This window comes from Triticum aestivum, chromosome 5A (assembly GCF_018294505.1).
Source record: "Triticum aestivum cultivar Chinese Spring chromosome 5A, IWGSC CS RefSeq v2.1, whole genome shotgun sequence".
NCBI classification, from domain to species: Eukaryota; Viridiplantae; Streptophyta; class Magnoliopsida; order Poales; family Poaceae; genus Triticum; species Triticum aestivum.
The window spans coordinates 323,142,896-323,154,609 of NC_057806.1; the positions used below are offsets into that span (position 1 = coordinate 323,142,896).

General features: G+C 46.6%; 1 protein-coding gene across 1 annotated transcript; it reads left to right on the forward strand.

The window, feature by feature from the left end:
• The first annotated feature begins 1,386 nt into the window (after window positions 1–1,386).
• LOC123103158 (BTB/POZ domain-containing protein At3g08570) lies at window positions 1,387–5,235 on the forward strand. Its single transcript, XM_044524656.1, has 4 exons — window positions 1,387–1,711; window positions 2,542–2,608; window positions 2,982–4,127; window positions 4,528–5,235. The coding sequence occupies exons 1-4, from the start codon at window positions 1,620–1,622 to the stop codon at window positions 5,113–5,115; spliced, it is 1,893 nt and encodes a 630-aa protein (XP_044380591.1). The 5' UTR covers window positions 1,387–1,619; the 3' UTR covers window positions 5,116–5,235.
• Window positions 5,236–11,714: the final 6,479 nt, after the last annotated feature.

Here is an 11,714-nt window from a genome sequence, read left to right on the forward strand (position 1 = left end):
CCTTTGAAAATAAAAGTGTTTATGTGGTTTGTCCATAAACAAGTTATTTTAACTAAGGACAACTTGATAAAGCGTAATTGGACAGGACCTACTAGGTGTAGTTTCTGCGATCGGGATGAGACTATCAAACACCTCTTTTTTGATTGCCCGTTGGCCAAGGTACTTTGGCAGACGGTCCACATTGCTTTTAATATCAATCCATGAATTCTGTTAATGCGTTATTTGGGACATGGCTTAATGGGATTGAGCCTGACTTAGCGAGACATATTCGGGTTGGAGTTTGTGCTTTGCTGTGGACTATCTGGACTTGCAGAAATGATTTGGTTTTTAACCGAATATCATGTATACATTTTTTGCAGGTCATATTCCGAACTATGGCTCTGATCCGTTCGTGGTCGTTACTCACCCAGACGGAGGTCAGGGAGCATTTGGTTACTGGGTCTTTCCGCTGGGAGATGATAGCTCGGGTTATCTTCAACCGGTTTGGATGACGGTCATGTAATAGAATAGGCAATTAGTTTCCCTATCTAGTATTAGCCAGCCGGTTGTGACGTCTTTTCTTGGCTAGTTGGTGTTTCTAGCCCTTATTGACTCTGTGTGAGTTTTCTGTGCTTTTTTATTACTTTTGGAGACCTTTAGAACCATGTTGTCACTACTTTATTTGGCTAATAAGATGGCCGTATGCATCTTTCTGATGCAGAGACCGGGGAATCCCCCCATTTCAAAAAAAAAGATCACTAAGGGAGTACAGTATTATTGACGATGCAAGGCATTTTCATTTATTAGGATAATCCAGAGATTAAATTTTCTGACCGAAATAAAAGGAACCAGAGCAATCTATTTCAAGGAATACCCAAACATGGCAACATGGCTAGACCCATAAGCATGGCCGCACAGGATCAAGCCTCTCTTGGGCACCTACCCATAGGCTGACAGTAGACCAGCCTTTGTCCCCTGGTCACCCAACTATTCATCTCTCATCAGTGTCACTTTCTCAGCCAATCCCCTAAACCAGCGCACAATACCAATACCCTGTCATCTAGCAGCTCCTTCCTTGCTCTTCCACATTTCTCTCTTGCCACATCTTTGTTGAATTGCACCCTCATACAAAACAGTATTTGGACTATAGCATCCTTCTTCGAAATCAAAGACATTTATTTTAGGATGGAGGGAGTAATAGGTACTCTGAATTTCAGACTAATCTTTTTTTTCTTCTTCTTTTTTGTGGCCACCCCTTTTACTCGTAAGAAAAGGCACTTGTGTTTCTTTGTACTACACAAGAGAAAAAGAGAAGAAGGGCGTGTGAGTAAATAGCACGAAAGGGCAACGCGGAAAACGAAAAGGGAGGGAGCAATCAAACCAAGAAACCGGAACGAATGTTTGTCATTGAATATCTCTCCCTCACGCCGACGACCAGCCGTTATTCCTTCCTCTCGTCCTTTCCTCCTCCTCCCCCCCCTCCTCGCTCTCCGTGTGTGAGCTGTGGGACGTCTCCTCCATTGCTCATCATTTCGAGCTTTCATTTTTTCTTCCTGTTCTTCTCCACGAGAGGCAGAGTAGGTAGGTAGGTAGGTAGGTACCATCCATCCATTTTGGCAAGGAGAAGAGGAGGTCGGGCAATGGGGTTGGCCAGCGACAGCGCCGGGTTCCCCTTCTCCGCCAAGCTCTCCGCCGCCAACTCGCCGCGCTTCTGCAACCCCATGAGCAGGAGGTGAGTCCTCGCCTCCCACCTCTTCCTCGTCGGTTTCTTTTCACCCCTTCTCCCGGGTGGGCTTTGCCGCCGTTCATGTTCTAGCGGCAAATGCGCCTGTGGTTGTCTTGGGAATCTTTTTGGGGGCGTCACAAACTCAGGATCCTTGCCAGTTTAGATCGTTTGGAGCTAATTTCATGGGTTTCAGGCCAAGGGAAAAAAATGGCATCTGAACTTCTGAAGCTCCCGTGTCCAACTCAAGAAAACAGTGGAATGTTACCCTGAAAATGTTCTTGGTAGCTCCCTCAAAGGGTTATTGTCAGGTGGTCCTGGGGATAACAAGATGCCCGCACATTTATTATTTTAGATCGTCCTATGATTTGCATAGATTCAGTTCTCCTTTAAAAGCTACTACTAGGACACTTCCTTTGTTATATTCCTCAGCTTCTGAATAAATCCATCTGAAAAGATCCGTGTGTGGCAAACTTGATGCACTAGCAGCATTAGTTCAACATGATCTGTCTATGTTAGTCTTAGTTTTTCTGTTCTATTAGTCTGAAAAGTTTTTCATCACTTGGTCAATCTGAACCCATAATCTGAATATGTGTTGGCGAACTGAAGGAATATGTACTACAGTAGTATTTGCTAGATACAAAAGTGACTTGTGCCACCACATTGTTCGGTTCCAAGGTAAAAAAAAAGGGGATTGTAGTTCCAAGCATTCTATGCCCCAATAACTGTAGAGCGAACTAGTGTCAAAAGAATTATGCTTGGCTTGATCTTCATTCACATGTTGCACATTAAGATGAAGTTCTTGGGTGTTTTAATTCCCTACATCGCTTGTTGTGCAGGATATTTTCAGATGTTGCTGGCGATATAACGGTATTGGTGGATGGTCAATCTTTTCTACTGCACAAGGTGCCCTTCATCTTCACCTCTTCTGAAGTTTTTATGGCCATCACTCTTCTTCACCTCTGTATTGGAGTGTGTGTTTCCCTCTTGTCCTTTTGAGTAGAAAAAAGAACGCTGTTGTGTTTTTCATTTGAACCTTAGCTTCAGTTATCATGGCTAAAAGGTGTAAAGAAATAAGAACATAATCTGGGAGAAACAACTAATGGGTTTGCCCACATGGTTAGAAATGTTTCGGGATCCTTGTGCGCGTGTGGAGAGAAGGGGGTAATAAGCAAACAAATTGTGATTGGTACTTTTCTTTTTCTGATGCTTATAGTATGAGCTGAAGCTAGGCCTGTGGAGCACGTTTGATCATACCGTGTCTCTACTTATTTTGCAGTTCCCTTTAGTCTCTCGGTGCGGAAGAATACGACGAATGGTGGCCGATGCCAAGGATCCAGATCTCTCAAAGCTTGAGCTTGTAAATGTACCAGGGGGAGCTACATCATTCGAACTCGCAGCCAAGTTCTGTTATGGGAGTAACTTTGAAATAACCACAGCGAATGTAGCTCATCTCCGGTGCATTGCAGAATATTTGGAAATGACAGAAGACTATCAAGATGAGAACCTCATTGTTCGGACAGAGATGTACCTGAATGACCTTGTGGTCAAGAACCTTGAGAAATCTCTACAAGTTTTATGCGCGTGTGAAGGCTTGGATCCAATGGTGGAGGAAATCGGATTTGTCGATAGGTGTGTCGATGCGATCGCGATGAACGCAAGCAAGGAGCAGCTGGTTTCAGGTTTGGCTCACTTGGAATGCGACGCGGGGTCCGGGAAGTTGCGGATGCATTGCCAGGACTGGTGGGTTGAGGATCTTTCTGCTCTAAGAATTGACTATTATCAGCGAGTGATCGCCGCGATGAGGAGAAGTGGCGTGAGACCGGAGAGCATAGGCACTTCAATCGTGCACTATGCTCAAACAGCTCTCAAGGGCATCGAAAGGCGTCACGTGTGGGATTCCGGCCCACTTGTCGGTGACAACCAAAGGGTGGTTGTGGAAACCCTCATCAACCTGATGGCAACCGAGAAGATCACAGCTGTTACCCTGTCATTCTTGTTCGGCATGCTCAGAATGGCGATAGAGGTTGATGCAGGACTAGACTACAGGATTGAAGTCGAGAAAAGGATCGGTCTCCATCTTGAGATGGCATCACTTGATGATCTTCTCATCCCGTCCATGCAAACGAGCGAGTCCATGTTTGACGTCGACACGGTCCATCGCATTTTGGTGAACTTCTTGCAAAGGATTGAGGAAGATGACTCGGGAGACTTGTCACCTTGCGGATACGAGTCCGACGGACTCAAGTCTCCGAGCCACGGCTCGGTGCTCAAGGTCGGAAGGCTAATGGACGGTTATCTTGCAGAAATTGCACCAGATCCTTATCTGAAACTGCAGAAGTTCATGACCCTCATCGAACTGTTGCCGGATTACGCTCGCATTGTTGATGATGGACTCTACCGAGCCATCGACATATACCTAAAGGTACAAAACTACACTATATCACAGTGCCACATTTTGGTAGTTGTATGTAGCAAACTTCTGAATTTGTAGGAGCAACTATATATGTTTAGACCAAAAACATTCTCCATCTAACTAATGTATTTGCCATCAGAAACAGCATGATATCTGTAGATGAAAATGTGATGATGTATGTACAATCAAATACTCACATTGAATCCGAGTGTACAGCATGATATCTGTAGATGAAAATGTGATGATGAACAGTACTCCGTTCGTTTTTATAAGGCGTTTGAGACAGCTGAGTTTGAACTGTTTAGTACACTGTCTGAATTTACTAAAACGTCTTATATAAGTGAACAGAGGGAGTATAATTTATCAATCTTGATTTGAATAAGGTTCTGATGGAATTGTGATCGGTCAGGCACACCCATCTCTGATGGAATCCGAGTGCAAGAAGCTGTGCAAGCTGATCGACTGCCAGAAGCTGTCCCAGGACGCGTCGAGCCACGCGGCGCAGAACGACCGGCTCCCGATGCAGATGGTGGTGCGCGTGCTCTACTTCGAGCAGCTCCGCCTCAAGTCGTCCTTCTCGGGCGGCCACTCCGGCGGCGGCGGCGAGTACTGCTCCTTCTCCCAGCGGATCACCATGCCGATCAGCGGGAGCGGCGTGCCGAGCTCGTGCGTGTCGCCCCGGGCCGCCGGCGCGGCCGACAGCTACGCGTCGCTGCGGCGGGAGAACCGGGAGCTGAAGCTGGAGGTGTCGCGGATGCGGGTGCGGCTGACGGAGCTGGAGCGGGAGCAGGGGATGATGAAGCAGGGGATGCGGGACGGCCGCCCGGGGGAGCACGGCCGCGCCTTCTTCGCGTCGATATCGAGGGGGATCGGGCGGATGGCCATGTTCGGCCCGGCCGGGGAGAGGAGGAAGAAGAGCTCCAGGGCGACGGCGAGCTCGCAGTGCTCCGAAGGGAAGAGCCGGAGGAGGAAGAAACCATCGGTCACGTATGCGTAGCTAAGCTAGAGGCTCTCAAGCCGCGCGCGGGAAAACACTGTAGAATGTATGTACTGTGCTAGGTAGCTCGCGTATACATGATGCCGGTGGATTGCAACAAGTTTCCTTTGCAGTTTTATCTCGTATCCGATGTGACACCGAGAGATACGGCTAATCCGAGAACCTCTGGTAGCGTCGTCGGCCTCTAAAATGCTTTTGCAACTGACTTCTACACGGTTAGTGAAGTAAATAGCATAAAACGACCGCATTCTAAGGGTTTAGAAAACCACCGCATTGGACTATCGCTTATAAAACGAACCGATCATGGATGGATTCTAGGGTTTATCTGGTTGTTGTAACCAACACTGTTGAGATATCGTTAGATCATGTACCGTGTATAAAAATCTTAGGGATCAATCCAATCTTGACCGAACCTGCAATTTTTCTGGTCGTTCGGCCCTGTATTTCTGTGTCCTTATGGTATAGAGAGCTAGTTTCTCTCCACTTAGCCACAATTCCTCTACCATGATACATCCCCATCATTGACAAGCTCCACCGCGTCAATTTCCTCGTATGGTGGGCTCATGCTTTGGACAAGAACAGGCACCCAGCTCTCTGACTACCTTGGTAGCGAGCGACGGGGCCCGTCTTGTATGCTTGCTGACAAGGACGGTAAGCCCACCGACAATCTAAGATCTGGCACGCCCAAGACTCTCAGGTTCTGAGCTTTATCTTTAATTCCATGTCACCGGCTATGATGATCCAGGTCACCCACTGCACAAAGGCTGACGTGGCATGGATCGCTAGATGTTCTCCTCCCACATGCATGCGTCCCTCGGAAGGACATTACTTGCCTTCCCAACAACCAACTTTCTTTCAAATATATATGTGATGTACTTCCACTCTTTATTTGTTAAATTACAGTGATGAATTGGTATCCTGAGGTAGCTAATGGAAGTTGCCAATCTCACAACCGAACAACTACCTATTATTATCCTTTTCCTCCTTGGCATGTCCAACATAGAAACGTTCACTTTTATGAAAATTAATCTTAAGGCCAGACAGTTGTTCAAATAGGCACAAACATAATTTCATATTTATGGCCGTTTCCATATCATGCTCCATGTAGATGATTGTGTCATCAACATATTGTAGGATAGACCCACCCCCATCCACTAGATGCAGGACTAACCCACTTACCTGCTCGTTCTCCTTGGCTCTACCAATGAGGACAACCAACATATCAGCCCCAATATTGAAAAGCATTGGAGAGAAGGGATCCCTTGTTGTAACCCCTTCTAAGTTTGGAAAAGTCTCCAATATCATCATTAACTTTAGCACCCCACACCACCCCCTTGAACAAAGTCTTGACATGTTGCCTCCAAGCCAGATCAAAATGTACCATACGTAATGCATGTTGCAAGAAGGGCCATTTTAACTTTTTTGCATGCCTTCTCAAAATTCACTTCAAAGATAAATCAATCCAATTTCTTCCAATGAATTTCATGCAAAGCAACTACACCCTATAGTATATGTCAACCTGGCATGAAAGCTGTTTGAGTAGGGCGAGCACTTTGTTACTCGATTTTTATCTGCTTTGATAAAAAGAAACTTAAAACTAACATTGCATAAGAAAATGGGTCTAAACTATTTAATTTTCACCGCCATTTCCTTCTTAGGCAATAAAAATAATAGTCCCGAAGTTGGGCTAAAACAACAGAAGCTCACCATGGAACAAATCTTGAAACATAGGCAGTAGATCCCCCTTAATTGTCCCTCAACACCGCCTATGAAGTTCCACCAGGAACCCATCTAGGCCAGGTGCTTTATTATTCTTCATCCAAAAAATTGCCCCATACACCTCCTTCTCCGTAAAGGGAGCGGTCAACACTTCCTTTTCTTCCGGACATAACTATGGAATATCCCCCATTGTGCCCTCATCCATGGATACCAAATTTGACACAGGGGCACCGAAGAGCTTATAGAAATAAGAGATGTAGAATTTAGGTTCTCTTGACCTATAGTCGTACCTTCATCTTGCTCAAGTTGGACAATTCTTTTATTTCTATGTTTTCCGTTAGTTTAAATGAAAAAATTCAGTGTTTTTCTCCCCCTCCCCGACTCCCTTCACGTTAGCCCTAAAGGCCCATTTAGTTTCTTCCTCTCTCAAGAGCTTAGCGAGACCCTTTTCCACTTCTCATTTGGTGGCGCATTCTGCCGCGAAGAGGGGTACCGCCTCAGCTTTGTGTCAAGCTCATTAGTAAGGCAAAGAAGCCTTTCTTTTTCAACTTTGTAGACCCACTAGCATTCTTAGCCCAACCCCGCAAAAATTGTTTAGCCTCCTTTGGTTTGGGGGAATCTTGTAGGAATTTCATAGTATAGGATTTCTATAGGAAAAATTTCTTTAGAGCCCTTTGGTTTATAGGAATAGAGTCCTATTTCCATGGAAGAATTCTTCCTATCCTCCACATTTCATAGGAAAATAAACATTAGCCTAGACTCAATTAAAGAATTCTATGATGTGAACCAAAAGTCATCTCCTTTCCTATTACTATTCATAGTATTTAAGATACATGGCATCCCATTTCCTATGACTTTCATATTCCTATTATTTTTCTACCCTATGAACCAAAGGTGGCCTAAGATGCCAAATTTTGTACTGCCATCTCTCAATATTAGTAACCCCTCTATTTTCTTTAGCCCATTCTGTTGCAACCAACTCTAGAAGATCCTCTCTTTCAAAGCCTGATAGTTAGAAAGAAAAGGATGTCTTGTTCCCCACATGAGCAGCCTCACTAGAGTCAATAAGTAGAGGTGTATGATTGGACAATCCACTTTGTAACACATGCATCGTTACAAGGGGGAACTTTTGCCCCCACTTCACACTAGCCAATCGGTTCAATTTTTCATATGTCAGAATCTCAAGATTGTTTGCCCCAGTATATTGCCGACCTATGAGATCTATTTCCCTCAAATCCAGATTCTCAATAATTGCATTGATATAAATGGCCGGCAACTATCAAAGTTATCATTATTCTTCTTCCACGTATGAATAATATTAAAATACCTCCCACCAACATATGTAGAGTCTCCCCACCAGAAATATGAACTAATTCTTGAAGGAACTCAGACTTGAACACAAGTTGAGTTGCCCCATAGACGACAACCAGGGCACAGTCGAAGCCGTCAACTTCCGAGTGCACATGAAATTTTTCAGCATTATCACTTATCACCATCTTTCTTACATCAAGTGATGCCTTGTTCGCCCCAAGCAAGATCCCACCAGATCTTCCTCGAGGCGGCAGACAATACCACACGAAATCCAAAACACTCGAAAAAGTGCCAAAAAACTGAAAGTAAATTTTGATCTCCCGGTTTCTAGCAAAGCGATAAAATCCAACTTTTGTTCCTTATACATTTTCGCTAAAAATCTCTTACATTATCACTTATAGACGACAAGTTGAGACTTGAACACAAGTTGAGTTGCCCCATAAACGACAACCAGGGCATAGTCGAAGCCGTCAACTTCCGAGTGCACATGAAATTTTTCAGCATTATCACTTATCACCATCTTTCTTACATCAAGTGATGCCTTGTTCGCCCCAAGTAAGATCCCACCAGATCTTCCTCGAGGCGGCAGACAATACCACACGAAATCCAAAACACTCGAAAAAGTGCCAAAAAACTGAAAGTAAAGTTTGATCTCCCAGTTTCTGCTACCTCTTGAGCACTGCGTTGGTTTTCCCTGAAGAGGAAGGGATGATGCAGCAAAGTAGCGTAAGTATTTCCCTCAGTTTTTGAGAACCAAGGTATCAATCCAGTAGGAGGCTACGCGCAAGTCCCTTGTACCTGCACAAAACAAATAAATCCTCGCAACCAACGCAAATAGGGGTTGTCAATCCCTATAAGGCCAGTTACGAGGGTGAGATCTGATAGATATGATAAGATAATATTTTTGGTATTTTTATGATAAAGATGCAAAGTAAAATAAAGGCAAAGTAAATAGCAAAGGAAATAACTAAGTAGTAGGAGATTAATATGATGAAGATAGACCCCGGGGCCATAGGTTTCACTAGTTCGTCCCGTGTTCGGAAGGGACTTTCCTTGGCGTGGAAGGCAAGCTTGGCGATACGGATATGTAGATCTCCTACCATTGTAACTGACTCTGTGTAACCCTAGCCCTCTCTGGTGTCTATATAAACTGGAGGGTTTTAGTCCGTAGGACGAACAACAATCATACCATAGGCTAGCTTCTAGGGTTTAGCCTCCTTGATCTTGTGGTAGATCTACTCTTGTACTACCCATATCATCAATATCAATCAAGCAGGACGTAGGGTTTTACCTCCATCAAGAGGGCCCAAACCTGGGTAAAACATTGTGTCCCCTGCCTCTTGTTACCATCCGGCCTAGACGCATAGTTCGGGACCCCCTACCCGAGATCCGGCGGTTCTGACACCGACATTGGTGCTTTCATTGAGAGTTCCTCTGTGTCGTCACTTTTAGGCCCGTGGCTTCTCCGATCATGAACAGCAATGCGATCCAGGGTGAGACCTTTCTCCCCGGACAGATCTTCGTATTCGGCGGCTTTGCACTGCGGGCCAATTCTCTTGGCCATCTGGAGCAGATCAAAAGCTACGCCCCTGGCCATCAGGTCAGATTTGGAAGTTTGAGCTACACGACCGACCTCCACGGAGACTTGATCTTCGACGGATTCGAGCCGCAGCCGAGCGCGCCGCACCATCACGATGGGCATGATCTAGCTATGCCGCCGAACAGTGCCCTGGAGGCCGCACCCGCATCAGCTCCGACCCTTAATTCGGAGCCAACTGCGCCAATCAAGGATGGGTGGTTGGACACCGCCTCGGGGGCTGCAATCTCTACGGCGATCGAGCCGAACACCAGCCCTATTCTCTGCGAAGCCCGTGACTCCAAGGAGCCGGATTCCTCTCCAGACTCCGAGCCCTCCGCGCCCCTACCGATCGAACCCGATTGGGCGCCGATCATGGAGTTCACCGACGTGGACATCTTTCAGCACTCGCCCTTTGGCGATATTCTGAATTCACTAAAGTCTCTCTCCTTATCAGGAGAGCCCTGGCTGGACTATGGTCAGCAAGGTTGGGATGCGGATGATGAAGAAATTCAAAGCCCACCCACCACCCACTTCGTAGCCACTGTCGATGATTTAACCGACATGCCCGACTTCGACTCCGAAGACATCGATAGTATGGACGCCGATGCAGGAGACGATCAAGAACCAGCGCCTATAGGGCACTGGAAAGCCACCTCGTCGTATGATATATACATGGTGGACACCCCAAAAGAAGGCAATGGCGATGGAACAACAGAGGATGACCCCCCAAGAAGCAGCCTAAGCGCCGGCGTCAGCGGCGCCGCTCTAAATCCCGCCAAAGCAAAAACGGTGATTCCGGCACGGGAGATAATAACACCCCGGACAGTGCCGAAGACAACCACCTCCAGCAAGATTCAGCACAGGAGGATGGAGAAGCCAGCCCTCATGAGAGAGCGGCAGACAGAGAGGTCGAGGACGATAATTACATGCCTCCCTCCAAAGACGAGTCAAGCCTCAACGATGACGAATTTGTCGTGCCGGAGGATCCCGTCAAACAAGAGCGTTTCAAACACAGGCTTATGGCCACGGTGAGCAGCCTCAGAAAAAACAGCAACAACTTAAAGCTGATCAAGATTTGCTAGCCGACAGATGGATTGAAGTCCTTGCGGCCGAAGAGTATGAACTCGAATGCCCCTCCAAGAGCTACCCAAAGTGCAGGTTGCTACCCCAATTAGAGGAGGAAGCACCTAAACCTACATCACCAGCGCATGATGTGGCCGACCGGCCACCCCGTGGCCGCGACAGAGAGGCCTCTCAGCCCTCCACTCAAGCCACACCCCGGCGCCGCTCAAAAAATACCAAGGCATGGGAAAATACGCCAGACCTGCGAGATATATTGGAGGAAAAGGCAAGGCAAACAAGATCGATCTACGGATCGCGTGGGCGCCCCACGGCACGAGACGGTAATCGTCACTCCGGATACAGTAAATTCGGCCGGGCCGAACACAGTAGACAAAGCTCGTTTGAGTTGCGTCGTGATATAGCCCAATACAGAGACGCCGCACACCCACTATGCTTCATAGATGAAGTAATGGATCATCAAATCCCCGAGGGTTTCAAACCCATGAACATCAAATCATACGATGGCACAACAGACCCTGCGGTATGGATCGAGGACTTTCTCCTTCATATCTGCATGGCCCGCGGTGATGACCTACACGCCATCAAATACCTCCCACTCAAGCTTAAAGGACCAGCTCGGCATTGGCTTAACATCTTGCCAGCAAAATCAATTGGTTGTTGGGAGGACCTGGAAGCCTCATTCCTCGATAATTTCCAGGGCACTTATGTGCGACCACCAGATGCCGATGACCTAAGCCACATCATTCAGCAGCCAGAGGAATCGGCCAGACAATTCTGGACACGGTTCCTAACCAAGAAAAATCAAATCGTCGACTGTCTGGACGCAGAGGCCCTAGAAGCCTTCAAGCATAATATCCGCGACGAGTGGCTTGCACGTCACGTAGGACAGGAAAAGCCGAAATCTATG